We start from the raw sequence: 16,301 nt of genomic DNA, 5'->3' as shown, positions 1-16,301 counted from the left end.
CCGGTGCTAGCGACAGCCACCCCGTCTTGCAGTAATTGTACTTGCATCTATAGCACGCAGGTACAAACACATGCATTAGTGCTGAATGGCCGGGCATGTTCCGACCATTCAACGCCTTACAATGACGCTGATTGGTGGGGCAAAATTACTTGCCCCGCCAATCAGCGCCTTTCAACAACGCTAGCGTCGCGATGACGTCATCACGCCGCTTCCGTGATTGAAAGGCTCTGATTGACGGGGCAAGTCATTCAGCGCCTTTGAACGATGCGTCGTTCAGCTCCAGCAGATCTGCTCAGAAGAGAGCAGATCTGCATTGCCACCGGACGGGATCATGTGAGTATGTAAATGTTAATTTTTTTTCTCTACTAAAACTGTGAGTGGCATTATGTACAGTGGGGGCTCTATCTACAGGGGGTGTCGTCTATATGTGGGGATGTGGGCCACTGTATACAGGGCGGGGTCGAGTCTATATGTGAGCCACTATATACAGGGGTGGTCTATATGGGGATCTGGGCCACTATATACAGGGGGGGTCTATATGGGGATGTGGTACACTATGTACAGGGGTGTATATATGTGTGGATGTGGGCCACTATATACAGGGGGGGTCTACATGTGGGGATGTGGGGCACTATATACAGAGGGGTCTATATGTGTGGATGTGGGGCACTATATACAGGGGGGTCTATATGTGGGGATGTGGGGCACTATCTACAGGGGGTCTATATATGGGGATGTGGAGCACTATATACAGGGGGAGCTATATGTGGGACACTATATACAGGGGGAGCTATAAGTGAGGTACTATCTACAGACACTGTGTATGGTACTATTATAATCAGGGACACAGTGTATGGCGCTATTATATTAGGTTTTGAGAATTTAAACTTACGGCAGGGGGTGCACTAAATTGAGCTGTATTTGTTCTGGTGCTACATATATGTACTGAGCTTTGTCCCGGTGCTGTATATATGTATGAGCTTGGTTCTAGTGCTGCATTTATGTACTGAGCTTGGTTCTGGTGTTTTATATATGTACTGAGATTTGTTCTGGTGTTTTATATATGTACTGAGCTTGGTTCTGGTGTTGTATTTATGAATGAGTTTGGATCTAGTGCTGTATATATATGTATGAACTTGGTTCTAGTGCTGCATTTATGTACTGAGCTTGGTTCTGGTGTTTTATATATGTACTGAGATTTGTTCTGGTGTTTTATATATGTCAGAGCTTGGTTCTAGTATTGTATTTATGTACGGAGCGTGGTTGTGGTACTGTATATATATAATATATATGAGCTTGGTTGTGGTATGGTATATATGTCAGAGCTTGGTTCTAGTACTGTATTTATGTACTGAGCTTGGTTGTGGTACTGTATATATATATATATATATATATATATATGAGCTTGGTTGTGGTACTGTATATATGTATGAGCTTGGTTCTAGAGCTGTAATTATATAGGATATATCTATAATAACAAAATTGCAAGGCAGATGGAATTGTTCTCAATTCATTGAATATTTCATGTGAACCTGTCTGATAGTTTTAACCCCTTGAACCGCCACCATGTTGTAATACATGACCTGACAATATTCCCTGTATGTTTTTTCTCAGATGCAGCAAAATCTTTAAAATCCACTTTTAAAACGGCGCACACTATATGCTAATAACTCATTAAAGGGTCATGGGGCGGTGCTGCTATCCTGACGAGTTACATAGTCCAAACTTTCCATGTTTGATTGACATCCCCTGGCTGATACAACTTTCTAGGATGCGCCATTGCCTTGTGGCACTATATACAAAGGGGGGCTGCGTGGCACTATATAAAAGGGGAGCTGTGTGGCACTGTACACATGGGGGAGCTGTGTGGCACTATATACAAGGGGCCATGTGGCACTACTAAGGGGGGGGCTGTGTGGCACTATTTACAAGGTGGAGTGCTGTGGCTCTATCTACAGTTGGCTGTGTGTGGCGCAAACTACAGGGGTCTGTGTGTGGTACTATCTATTAAGGGGTGGGCTGTGCAGCACTATATACAATGGAGGGGGCTGTGTGACACTATATACAGTGGGAGCTGTATATCGCTATATACCACTGGGGCTTTATGGCGATATCTACAGGGGGGCTGTATGGCACTATCTACAAGGGGGAGGTGGGGGTCGCTATCTACAAGTGGGGTGTGACACTGTTTATAGGTGGGGCTGTATAGCACTGTCTACAGGGGGCTGTATGGCACATTCTACAGGGGGCACTATCTATAAGGGGGGCTGCTTGTGGCACCTGGTGGGTGCCCAGTCAAGAGTTTTGTCTGCCTGCTATGGGGTCCAGTCTTTCCTAGTTACGCCCCTGGGCCGCATTTTGACCCAGGGAAGGACTGGAGCGGGGGGAGGGGGCATGCCTTATTTTACTTACCTGACGTGCCGCATGATCGTGCCCATCTGTAAGAACACTCCTCCTCTCTGACGCTGTACAGAGAGGAGCAGGTCTGCAGAAGGAGCGGTCGAGTGCTCTCTCCTCAAGAAGAGGAGTGACGAGATGCACGAGGTGAGCGGTGAGCGGTGGCCTGTATTAAAAACTGAGCACCACTAACAGCGCTCACGCTCCTGCCTTCACTAATTTAATAGGTGTTGGTCGGCCGTAGCTGGGGGACTGGGACCCGGGAGTATACTGCAAGGGAGGTCTGGGCATTTTACTGACAGTCAAGGGCTCTATGAGGGGGGAATAATCCACCCCATAGAGCCCTCACGTTACTATAATGGAAGGATAGGGGGATGCAGGGGAGGGGCAGTCTGAGCATCTGACTTACTGCAGAGGGCTCTATAGGGGGGAGTATTCTGCCCCCCCCCTTTAGAGCAGTCAGTCGGATGCTCAGACCCCCCTAACCTTTCAGTATAATAACTAGTGAGGGCTCTATGGAGGGGATTAGTCCCCCCTATAGAGCCCTCTGCTGTCAGTAAAACGCCCAAAACCCCCCTTGCAGTATACTCCCGGCCCCCCAGGCGTCGGCCGACCCCTTTTAAATTAGTAGGGGCAGTATCGAGCTGTTACCGATCACATCTAAGTTCATAACTTAGATGTGATCGATAATAGGTGACCTAATGAATTCAGGTCTCAGCACTAGATACAGCTGCTCTGTACACAGCATAAAAAGCAGCTGTATCTCAAAAAGTACAAATCATTTTCAATAAAAAGTAATTAAAACTTGCACCAATTACATTGATAGATATATTTTTATATATATATATATATATATATATATATATATATATATATATTAAAAAGTAAGTTTTTAAAGGTGTACATAGCCTTTAAACTGTAACTAAACTTTTATCATGTCATACTGACATGGCAGAAGTTTTCATTGGTGGGGGACCGAGCACTGACACCCCCACCAATCGCTAAAACTAAGCAGCTGAAGTAATCGTGTGAGCGCTCAGCTGCTTCGTGTCTGTTCGGCTATTTCCGGAAATAAATGTATCGTGTACGGACTCCATACAAAGTCTATGAGCCCGTACTCAGATACATTTATTGCAGTGCTTCAGCTGCTTTGTTCTAGCGATTGGTGGGGGTCTCCTTGCTCGGACCCCCACCAAGCCAAACTTCTGACATGTCACTATGACATGTCAGAAGTTTGTCGAACTTTTAGCTACACTTTAAACTTTTTTTTCAATAAAATGGTTAACGTGGATTGTGTGGAAGAATTATTTAAATAAAACTTTTTTTTTATGTCTGTTTTTTAATACTTCATTACCGCCTTAGTAATGGCAACTGTCTGATTGAGAGCGTCCATTACTAAGAAGGGGCTTAGTGTTAGCCGGTAAAAAGGCTAGCACTAACCCCCTATTATTACCCCGCTACCCACCACCACCAGGAGTACCGGGAAGAGCTGGGTACGATCCAGTACCCGACCATCTGAAGTGAAGGGTACTGGAGTGGCCGGAGGCTAGTAGTATTAGGCTAGGAAGGGCCAAAAACCATGGCCCTTCCCACCCTGGTGATGCTAGGCTGCTGCTGCTGCTTTATTGTATCTGGCTGGTTATGAAAAATGGAGGGGATCTCACATAATTTTTTTTTCAATTTATTTTTAAAAAATGACGTGAGTTTCCCCCTATTTTTCATAACCAGCCTGATAATACCAGCCTGCGGCCTAACCGTCGTTTCAGATGGCCAGGTACTGAATCGTACTCGACTCTTCCCGGTATCCCTGGCGGCAGTGGGCAGTGCCGCATCTGCCATGAGGCCAGGTGAGCTGACAGCCTCAGGCGGCACCACCTACCCAAACGGGGGGGGGGGGCGGCATTTTCAGCCCGGGACGGACTGGACCGGGGGGAGGGGCCATGCAGACGCACATAGATAGCAGACGTGCCGAACGTCTGTAACACTCCTCCTCCTCTCTGACGCTGTACACAGCACATGCAGCCAGAGAGGAGCAAGTCTGCAGGAGGAGCGACAAGCAGCACGAGGTAAGTCCTGCCTTGCTGGGACCGGGACCCGTGACGTGAGTATACTGCAAGGGGGTTGTCTGGGCATTTTACCGACAGCAGAGGGCTCTATGGGGCTGGAATAATCCACCCCATAGAGCCCTCACATCACTATAATGGAAGGATTAGTGTGGGTGGGGGAGGGTCTGAGCGTCTGTCTGACTTACTGCAGAGAGCTCTATAGGGGGGGGGGGATTCTGCCCCCCCTTTAGAGCAGTCAGTCAGATGCTCAGACCCCCCTAACCTTTCAGTATAGTAACTAGTCAGGGCTCTATGGTAGGGGGATAATTCCCCCCTATAGAGCCCTCTGCTGTTAGTAAAACGCCCAGACACCCCCCCCCCCCTTGCAGTATACTCCTGGCTTTGTGGCTTTGTAGCTTTCCTGTGCTTAATTAGCATGGGAAAGCTACAATCAGGGCTGTGACTGGTGAGTCTCACAGTCACTCCCAGTGCACACTGCATGCAGCAGCTGCGGCATTCAGTCTGACTGTGAGTCTCTGACCAGTCACCACCCACACGCAGCAGAGAGACAGGATAGACTGATAATGCCTGTCGTTGAATAAACCCTCAATTACTACAGTTTCATACACATTGACTATCATGGCTTCTATAGTGTAGTGGTTAGCTTGTCTGCCTTACACATGGAAGGTTGCTGGTTCAAATCCCAGCTGGGTTTTTTTTTTTTATATTAATAACTTGTTTTGGGCTTTGTTCACACTAGCATTAATATACGAGCAAGGGAGAAGGTAGGATCCAGCGCTGGGTGCAATTAAAATGGATTTTCTTTTCCAAGTTTATTTGGAATGAATTAAAAGGAAGTCCAGTTGCTTATAGTCCTGGGTGTGTGAAATGTGGAGGTGCGTGTCCTCGGGGGCCTACGCGTTTCGGACGACTGCCGCGTCCTTAAACTTGGCTGTAGTGATTTTTAAATGTGGCGCGCTGTCAGTTTTATACTCAGTCAGCTGATTGTCTTTGCGTATCGTCGTCTAGGATACGTTGGACCGCAAACCGGAAATGATCAATTTTGTATTCAGTCAGCTGATTGTTTATGCGTGTCAACATTTATGTTGTGTTGGAACGCAAACCGGAAATAGTCATTAAGTCCTGTGATAGTTTTCTGTCGGACCTCATCTGTGAGTACTAGTGTTATTCTTAAATTTTGACTTTGAAAAATTAATTAGTATAATGTGTTTAATCTTATTTATGATAAGTACTGTATGTTAGCAGTGATTGTGTTTTAGTTTGATTATAACGTTTTGGAGTCTATGTGGGTTTGTGACACTCACTATGTCCGGCTCAAAATGTGTATCCGGGCCTGTTATGTCTTCCAAAGACTATCATTAACATTCGTATTGACCTTAAGTGAAATTATCGATTCTAATTGGATGCCCGAGAAAATGGCCATGATGGATTATTTTGACGTATAGGGATGGCCATAAAAGTTGAATTATGACTGGTATATTTCGTTAGATATTGGAGTATATTTAAAACCTGTTATTGTAGTACTGTATTGCAGCGCGCTCTGTGTATGGATGAGGATCATGTGGGGAAAGTGCAGGAAGGACACAACTGGTATTAGTGGGGATTTGGAAACATAGAATGGAACAACAAGACTGGGTAGTGTGTGAGTAAAAAGTGTGCATGACAAAAAGCATATGTTATGCATGCATCGCTTAGGTGTGTCAGATACCTTGGGTGACAATATATGATTAATTGAATAATTGATTGAATTTGAGTTTTGTGAGCCTTGACTTGGTTCTGAGTTGTACTCTTATATAGCTGATGATACTTCTATATGTTATAAATTGTTAGATAACTGGTAATGCTTATATGTATAATGACTGTTTAGTAATCTAGTATAGATACATTAGTTCTTTCCTTAGGTTTAAGCCATTTGGGTACCTTGTATTAAGTCTATATATCCAGTATGCTTCCCTGAGGTGGGTTTTGTGTTTAATGTCACCTCCCCGTTTGCAGGGATGAATTTTTTCAATAGCATAGCAGCAGAAAGATTCTCGAGAATATTTTAAATATATCCAATGCTTCTAAGCATTTCATCTCCCAACATCATAGATCCACCAAATCTTTCTGCTGCTATGCTATTGAAAAAATTCATCCCTGCAAACGGGGAGGTGACATTAAACACAAAACCCACCTCAGGGAAGCATACTGGATATATAGACTTAATACAAGGTACCCAAATGGCTTAAACCTAAGGAAAGAACTAATGTATCTATACTAGATTACTAAACAGTCATTATACATATAAGCATTACCAGTTATCTAACAATTTATAACATATAGAAGTATCATCAGCTATATAAGAGTACAACTCAGAACCAAGTCAAGGCTCACAAAACTCAAATTCAATCAATTATTCAATTAATCATATATTGTCACCCAAGGTATCTGACACACCTAAGCGATGCATGCATAACATATGCTTTTTGTCATGCACACTTTTTACTCACACACTACCCAGTCTTGTTGTTCCATTCTATGTTTCCAAATCCCCACTAATACCAGTTGTGTCCTTCCTGCACTTTCCCCACATGATCCTCATCCATACACAGAGCGCGCTGCAATACAGTACTACAATAACAGGTTTTAAATATACTCCAATATCTAACGAAATATACCAGTCATAATTCAACTTTTATGGCCATCCCTATACGTCAAAATAATCCATCATGGCCATTTTCTCGGGCATCCAATTAGAATCGATAATTTCACTTAAGGTCAATACGAATGTTAATGATAGTCTTTGGAAGACATAACAGGCCCGGATACACATTTTGAGCCGGACATAGTGAGTGTCACAAACCCACATAGACTCCAAAACGTTATAATCAAACTAAAACACAATCACTGCTAACATACAGTACTTATCATAAATAAGATTAAACACATTATACTAATTAATTTTTCAAAGTCAAAATTTAAGAATAACACTAGTACTCACAGATGAGGTCCGACAGAAAACTATCACAGGACTTAATGACCATTTCCGGTTTGCGTTCCAACACAACATAAATGTTGACACGCATAAACAATCAGCTGACTGAATACAAAATTGATCATTTCCGGTTTGCGGTCCAACGTATCCTAGACGACGATACGCAAAGACAATCAGCTGACTGAGTATAAAACTGACAGCGCGCCACATTTAAAAATCACTACAGCCAAGTTTAAGGACGCGGCAGTCGTCCGAAACGCGTAGGCCCCCGAGGACACGCACCTCCACATTTCACACACCCAGGACTATAAGCAACTGGACTTCCTTTTAATTCATTCCAAATAAACTTGGAAAAGAAAATCCATTTTAATTGCACCCAGCGCTGGATCCTACCTTCTCCCTTGCTCGTTAACCTGCCGTTGTGCCGACACGAGGACCCGAGCGCAGCCTACAATCTACACCACACTGGAGTGTTAAGGTGAGCTGGAGGTTCCCTCCCCAGTTTCTATCTGTTAGCATTAATATACGTTTACCTCTCTTCCGTCAGAGGAAGAGAGGATCGATACGTTAAACGGAAAGCAACGGCTCCATTAGAATTACCATTGCTTTCAATGGTAATTCTTTTGTATCAGTTGCTTTCCGTTTGTCTCCGTTCGCTAGGTTTCCGTTCTTTTGAACGGAAATAAAAGTTCTACAGACTGCACTTTTGTTTCCTTTAAAAAAAAAACGGAAACTTAATGAACGGAGACAAACGGAAAGCAACTGATACAAAATAATTACCATTGAAAGCAATGGTAATTCTAATGGAACCGTTGCTTTCCGTTTAACGTATTGATCCTCTCTTCCTCTGACGGAAAAGAGGTAAACGTATATTAATGCTAGTGTGAAAGAAGCCTTAGGGCCTGTTCACATCAGCGTTGGCTTTCCGTTCTGGGGTTCCGTCGGAGATAACTCCGCAACGGAAAGTCAAACTGAAACCACAGTTCCGTTTCTGTCACCATTAGCGCAGTCGACTGCGCTATTGATTCCGTCACAAAAACGGAAACCTGCCGGAATGGTGACGAACGGAAACCATTAGCAATGTTTCCGTCACCATTGATTTCAATGGTGACTGAAACGGAAGCTGTAGTTTCAGTTTGACTTTCCGTTGCGGGGTTCACCCGACGGAAACCTCCCACGGAACCCCGGAACGGAAAGCCAACGCTGATGTGAACAGGCCCTAATCCTTCCCCATAAACCTGCCCCCGCTAATTAAAATAAATATATTATATAATGTATATAGCGCTGTATCCTGTATCCGTCAGGTCAGCGGGACTGACTGATTCAGTGTCAGCGAGTCCTGCAGGATCGAGCTGTTACCGATCACATCTAAGTTCATAACTTAGATGTGATCAGTAATAGGCGACCTAATGCATTCAGGTCTCAGCGCTATATACAGCTGCTCTGTATACAGGATACAAAGCAGCTGTATCTTAAAAAGTACAAATCATTTTCAATAAAAAGTAATTAAAATTTGCACCAATCGCATTAATAGATATCTTTATATATCATAGTGACATGTCCGAAGTTTTCATCGGTGTGGGACCGAGCACTGAGGCCCCCACCGATCGCTAAAACAAAGCAGCAGAAGTGCTCGGGTGAGCGCTGTGCCGCTTCATTTATGATCGACTTTCAGCCGAGTGAGCGGTGTACGGACTCATAGACTTTCTATTGAGCCCGTACACTGCTCCAAGGAAAGCCAAACAGAATTGAAGCGGCACACCGCTCACCCGAGCACTTCTGCTGCTTCGTTTTAGCGACTAGTGGGGGGATCTCAGTGTTCGGACCCCACTGATCAAAACTTCTGACATGTCAAAAGTTTTTTAAAAAGTTGTTACACTTTAAAGAGAATCTTTCACCTGCCCACAGATTAGCATTTGAGTGCAGCATGTAATGGGGGGGGGGGGGCTGCACAAACTCTGGGGCACTTTATATATTTTTTCCTACCCTCTGTCCTTACTCAGATATCGGTGCTGTAATATTTGGCGCCCGATATTTAAATAACCCCGTGAACTGCCAATGGGGTGCTAATTGGCAAGGGGACGTGTAACATCGCTGTGACACTGCCCAATCCGCTACGGACAATGTCAACAGCATGAGCTGGAGAGAGGAGATCATGTGCGCGCGCATGCTCTCACTCTTCAGCTCTCGGCAGGCAAGTACAAGACTGTGATCTCAGGTGAGAGATCAGTTTTATCGTCCTTGTCTGCCGAGAGCTAAAGAGTGAGAGCGTGCGTGCGCGCACAGCACCGATGCCATGAAACAGAAGAAGAGTTCGCACTCTTCTTCTCCTCTTCTGTTCCTTAGTGGTGGCAGAGCTGCGCGCACACGCTCTCTCTCCAGCTCTTGCTGTAACACTGACCGTAGCTGATTGGACAGTGTCATGGCAATGTTACACGCCCCCTTGCCAATTACCTCCCCATTGACAGTTCATGGGGTTATTTAAATATCGGGCGCCAAATATTACAGCACCGATATCTAAATAACGAAGGAGGCTAAGAAAAAAATGTAAATTGCCCCAGAGTTTGTGCAGCCCTCCCCATTACATGCTGCACTCAGCTGCACATGTATGGGGAGGTGAAAGGTTCTCTTTAAAAGAAAGGTGTTATAATTTTTTTTTTTTATTTGATATGTTTTATTTTATGGGCCTAATTTTTCGAATTATTTTAATATGTTTCCGAAGGTAGCTATTTATTCATATGTTTGTACGTCTGTGGGGGCAGCCAACTTTATTTTTATTTTTCATACTGTTCATTTTTGTTTTGCAGGTTCCGCTGGACCATTTGGACTACGTCGTAGATTCGTTGGACTACTTCGTTGATTTAAGCTTTATTTTAATTTTTTTAATAAAATGGTTAAAGTGGATTCTGTGGAAGAGTTGTCATTTTAATAAAATAAATTTCTTTATGTCTCTGTTTTTTAATACTTCATTACCGCCTTAGTAATGGCTGCTGTCTGATTGAGAGCGTCCATTACTAAGAAGGGGCTTAGTGTTAGCCAGTAATAAGGCCATCACTAACCCCTATTATTACCCCGGTACCCACCGCCACCAGGAGTACTGGGAAGAGCTGGGTACGATCCAGCACCCGACCGTCTGAAGAGAAGGGCGGGTACAGGGGTGGCCGCAGGCTTGTACTATCAGGCTCGGAATGGCCAAAAACCATGGCCCTTCCCACCCTGGTAATGCTAGGCTGCTGCTGCTGCTTTATTGTATCTGGCTGGTTATGAAAAATGGAGGGGACCTCACGTAATTTTTTTTCTATTATTTTTTTTTTTAAAAGACGTGGGGTTCCCGCTATTTTTCACAACCAGCCAGATACAATAAAGCAGCTGCAGCCTAGCATCACCAGGGTGGGAAGGGCCACGTTTTTTATCCCTTCCCAGCCTGGTAAAACCAGCCTGTGGCCGCCCTGCTGCCTTACCGTCGCTTCAGATGGTAGGGTACTGGATTGTACTCCCCTCGCGGCAGTGAGAACCGGGGTAATAATAGGGGTTAGTGATAGCCTTTTTACTGGCTAACACGAAGCCCCTTCTTAGTAATGGACGCTCTCAATCAGACAACAGCCATTACCAAGGCCATAATAAAGTATTAAAAAAAACAGACATAAGAAAAACTTTTATTGTAATCTAAACTCCCCCTTGCAACCCACTTTCAACATTTTTTTTTTTTTTTAAAAAGTAGATCATCGGAGTAGTCCAATGAATCTACGACGTAGTCCAAACGCTCCAGCGGAACCTACCAAAAAAAAAGCAATATAAAAATTTTAAAAACGGAAATTTGCCACAATAGTCACTCGATATAACTATACTGTAATCACTTATATGGTCTGCAGATATCTTGTGTATAACTGGCATGTACCTCTATAAGGTCACTATATGGTGGTAATATTGGTCTATATATAGTGTGATTTATTCACTAACAGTATGGTGGGTTTTTTTCTGACACTATGTTGTAGTAATATGTGATCATGGTTTGGTAGTTTTATTCAGTAACCGTATGGAAGTATTATTCAGTAACAGTATGGGGGTATTATTCAGTAACAGTATGGGGGTATTATTCAGTAACAGTATGGGGGTATTATTCAGTAACAGTATGGGGGTATTATTCAGTAACAGTATGGAGGTATTATTCAGTAACAGTATGGGGGTATTATTCAGTAACAGTATGGAGGTATTATTCAGTAACAGTATGGGGGTATTATTCAGTAACCGTATGGAGGTATTATTCAGTATCAGTATGGGGGTATTATTCAGTAACAGTATGGAGGTATTATTCAGTAACAGTATGGGGTTATTATTCAGTAACAGTATGGGGGTATTATTCAGTAACAGTATGGGGGTATTATTCAGTAACAGTATGGGGTTATTATTCAGTAACAGTATGGGGGTATTATTCAGTAACAGTATGGGGGTATTATTCAGTAACAGTATGGTAGTATTATTCAGTAACAGTATGGGGGTATTATTCAGTAACTGTATGGGGGTATTATTCAGTAACAGTATGGGGGTATTATTCAGTAACTGTATGGGGATATTATTCAGTAACAGTATGGGGGTATTATTCAGTAACAGTATGGGGGTATTATTCAGTCACTATGTGGTTATGGTGTGGCGGTATTATTCAGTAACAGTATGGTGGTATTATTCAGTCACTATGTGGTTATGGTGTGGCGGTAATATTCAGTAACAGTATGGGGGTATTATTCAGTCACTATGTGGTTATGGTGTGGTGGTATTATTCAGTAACAGTATGGAGGTATTATTCAGTAACTGTATGGGGGTATTATTCAGTAACAGTATGGGGGTATTATTCAGTAACAGTATGGGGGTATTATTCAGTAACAATATGGGGGTATTATTCAGTAACAGTATGGGTGTATTATTCAGGAACAGTATGGGGTATTATTGGTAATGTTGGTCTTACAATCTATGTAAATTACTGTGGTGGGGGCTGTGGGGAGTGTGAGTGTGGCAGCAGATGATCAGGCTAAGAGACAGTCCACAGAGTGGCATGTGATGTACTTTGACATGTAGGTGATACTTACGTGTGGTATGTGGGCCCATAACTTGTGTACAGCCCAGGGCCAAAGATCATATGAATCCACCACTGGCATCGAGCCAGCACAGGCAGACCACAACAATACAGCAGGTAGAGCAAAGAAACCAGCCCAGGACGTGCCGCTTCAAAACAGCGCTAAGCGCGATCCGTCCTGGACTGGCCTGAATGTAATTGCAGAGAGTGACGCCACAAATGAGACTGGCTGCCGAGGAGAGATAGGGGGCAGTGCAGGGCAGACTGTACTATTTGCACTGCACTGATTGGCAGTAAGAATATTTCTTTAAATATTTTCCATACTTCAAACAGCACTTTAAGGCCCTGTTCACACTGAGTTTTTAGCAGGAGGAAAATTCTGCCTCAAAATTCTGTTTGGGATTTCGAGGCAAATTTTGTCCTTCCTGCACGTCGTTTGCCGCGATTTTCACCGCGTTTTTCGCTCGCGGCCATTGAGTGCTACAGGCAAAAAACTCAGCGCAATACCCTTTCTCTTCCTCCCATTGATGTCAATGGGAGGTCAGAGGCGTAAACGCACGAAGATAGGGCAGGTCCCTTCTTTCTCGGGAGGCATTTTCGGCCGGTATTTGACGAGTTTTGCGGAGCGGTTTCCGCGCCCAAAAACTCGTCAAAATACTCCATGTGAACAGGGCCTAACAAATAAACATCAAATGCTTTCCTATTTAAAAAATGTATATATTGCGTGTTCAATGTGTAAAGCTAGGAATAAGAAAACTCAGATAGATTTTTTGGGGGGGGCGCCTTTTTATAGTTCGCCTCAGGCGGCAGACAGGCTAGGTTCACCCCTGGCAGTGGGATTCGGGGTAATAATAGGGGTTAGTGATAGCCTTGTTACTGGCTAATGCTAAGCCCTAGCCTTAGTAATTGAACACTGTCAATCAGACAGCAGCCATTACTAAGTCCATAATAAAGTATTAAAAAAAACAGGCATAAGAATTTTTTTTTTTATTGAAATCAAAACTCCCCCATGCAACCGTCTTTCACAATTTTTTTTTTTTTTAAAAGTAGATCATTGAAGTAGTCCAATGAATCTACGACGTAGTCCAAACGGTCCAGCGAAACCTACCAAAAAAAAAGTTAGCAGTATAAAATTTAAAAAAAAATCAATTTGCCACAATAGAAACCCCTGCTCCTCAGTTTGCTCTTGTAGGCCACAGCCTGGTTTAGGCCTGAGGCCTACAAAAGATCGGGAGCACGCTGATGACGTCAACTGCCCGGCACGATGACGTCACTGCATCATGCCGTCCACGCCGGGCCACTGAACTCAGTTAAAAATCATAAGTCAATTAGGTAATAAAAAGGGGGCTTAGAAGATGTGTTAAACCATTTTCAGTGATAACGCTGCGTTGTTGATCTATGATACTAAAGTAATACAGTAAGGCCCCATGCACACGACCGTGCCCGCAATCATGGCCCGCGATTGCGGGCACGGCAGGCCGCTGACTGACAGCCGCATTTTCGGGCCGTGCTCCCATACGAAGTATGGGAGCACGGCCCGCAAAATGCGAAAGAACGGACATGTTCCATAATTCCCGGAACATTTCCATGGCACGGACACCCTTCCGTAGTGCTACGGAAAGGTGTCAGTGTTCAATGAAAGTGAATGGCTCCGTTTTTGCGGACCGCAATTGCGGTCCGCAATAACGGAGTTTTTTTACGGTCGTGTACATGGGGCCTAAGTAGAATTCTTCAAATCTTTTCTATACCTTATAAAAGAAACAACAAATGTTTTCCTATTTAAAAAAAAATTATATATTGCGTGTTTGTTGTGTAAAGCTAGTAATGAGAAAGCCCGGATAGATGGGGGGGGGGGCGTATATTTTTATAGTTCGCCTTGGGCAGCAGAGGGGCTAGGTTCACCCCTGCCAGGGCCTATGGTCTACTTAATCCGCCACTGGGTTTCCTATATGATATTTAAACCCTCGCCCACCATTGATAAAGAAATTTTTTCCTTTTAAGTTGTATCACTTGTAAGTAAGTGAATTCTTAGGAAAAACTTACACACGATCATGTGGTGGTCCTGTTGCTTCAGGCATTTCAAATCTCGGTTGTGACCTGCTATTTTTTATACAGAATTCTATTAGCAGTCCTTTGCAGTTCTTCTCCATTGATACGGTGGGCGGTATGAAAAGGCTGTTAAAAGAAACCAATTGTAAGTTAGCAATTTTATTTAAAAAGATACAATTTGAAGTTTATTTGTAATGCTTAAAAAGCACAAAATACTAAATAAGCTAAATAATAAAATATGAGATCAAAAGGAAAACAATATACTTTTTTGGAGAGGTAGTATTCAAAAATCTGAAAATAGTGAGCTTAGAGTGATAGAAGTAGAAAACTAGAAAGTGGGCTAAATAAATTTAGCAATATAGAGTATTTGGCTACATTAAGGCCCTGTTCACACTGAGTTTTTTGCAGGCAGAAAATTCTGCCTGTAAAAATCAGCTTCGATTTTTTTGAAGTGGTTTTGCACCACAGGCGTTTTTTGATGCGTTTTTTGAACCTCTTTCTTCAACAGGCAAAGAAAAAAAAAACGTGAGCGGTTTTTGCCATAAAACGCGTCAAAAAGCGCATCAAAAAATGCTGCGGCCATTCGCTGCATTTTTTCCATCTCCCATTGATTTCAATGGGGTTTTTGAGGCGGAAAACGCCTCAAGATAGGGCATGTCACTTCATTTTCCCGCGAGCATTTTTTTTCACTCGAGGTTTCCGCGTCAAAAAATGCGTACAAAAAATCAGTATGAACAGGGCCTAAGACATACTGTAAGTCCACTGCAGATTTTACAGACTTCATTATTTGCCCTAAAATCTGTGTATTGTTTTGTAAAACCCCAGAGAAAGTGGGGTGCGTCTCTGCCAAAGCACACTCCAGTTTCTTCATAGTCTGCCTATAGAAGTCTATGGAGAGGGGGGGGGGTGGGAGCAGAGAGATATGGGAGACAGAGACGCTGCCCATAGAAGCAAGGGGAGCAAGAGGAGGGAGTAGGAGCAGAGACACAGACGCTACTGCCCTTAGAAGTCTATAGAGAGGGGAGGGGGAGCATGAAGAAGAAAGCAGAGAGATACAGAAGCTGCTGCCCATAGAAGTCTACAGAGGGGAGAGCAGGAGCAGAGTAAGTGAGACACACACAGGCGTGCTGCAGCTACAGATAAGAGTTTTATGTCACCCCAGTGCTGGATTGTCAGCTACACTGTCCAGTACTGTTATATAATGTCCTCCATGCTGCCTCTGCTTCTAAGGGTGTGCTACAGTGAGATAATGAAATAGGATGTTCTCTGCTCCTTGTGCAGTTTATGGAAGACATGACAGCAGTAAGGCTTCGCCCACTACCTCAGGCAAATCTGGGAATTAAGAATAGAACCTGCAGAGGGGAAAACTGCTAAAAATACAGGATACAAGTAAAATAATGGCCAGAAATAGTGTTATTTCTCGTGTACACACATATGACAGCTTAGTCTGAAAAGTTAGGTATGATTTAAAAAAACAAATCATTTTGGTCCTTAACCCCTTAGTGTCTAAGACTGTTTTGGCCTTGTGGACACAGCCGATCTTTGCAAATCTGACATGTGTTACTTTATGTGGTAATAACTCCAGAATGCTTTTGCCTATCCAAGCGATTCTGAGATTGTTTTCTCGTGAGATGTTGTACTCTATGATACTGAAAAAAATTTGCCATTAAATTCAATATTTATTTTGTAAAAAACACCAAAATTTTGAGAAAATTTGCAAAAATCTGCATTTTCTAAATTGTAA

General features: G+C 43.3%; 1 protein-coding gene across 2 annotated transcripts in view; it reads right to left on the bottom strand.

Annotated features, from left to right (window-relative positions):
* The window catches only part of LOC142759970 (interferon-induced, double-stranded RNA-activated protein kinase-like), a 171,330-nt gene that overhangs the window by 108,445 nt on the left and 46,584 nt on the right, over positions 1-16,301 (bottom strand). For both annotated transcript variants that reach the window (XM_075862807.1, XM_075862808.1), the window contains exon 2: positions 14,552-14,683. In XM_075862807.1, the coding sequence (XP_075718922.1) occupies positions 14,552-14,658 (107 nt within the window). In that variant the 5' untranslated portion in view covers positions 14,659-14,683. The remainder of the gene's footprint in view (positions 1-14,551; positions 14,684-16,301) is intronic.

The sequence above is a fragment of the Rhinoderma darwinii genome, chromosome 4 (assembly GCF_050947455.1).
Source record: "Rhinoderma darwinii isolate aRhiDar2 chromosome 4, aRhiDar2.hap1, whole genome shotgun sequence".
Classification (NCBI taxonomy): Eukaryota; Metazoa; Chordata; class Amphibia; order Anura; family Rhinodermatidae; genus Rhinoderma; species Rhinoderma darwinii.
Note: the sequence above shows the minus strand (reverse complement) of the source record. Positions and strands in the feature narration are given on the sequence as shown.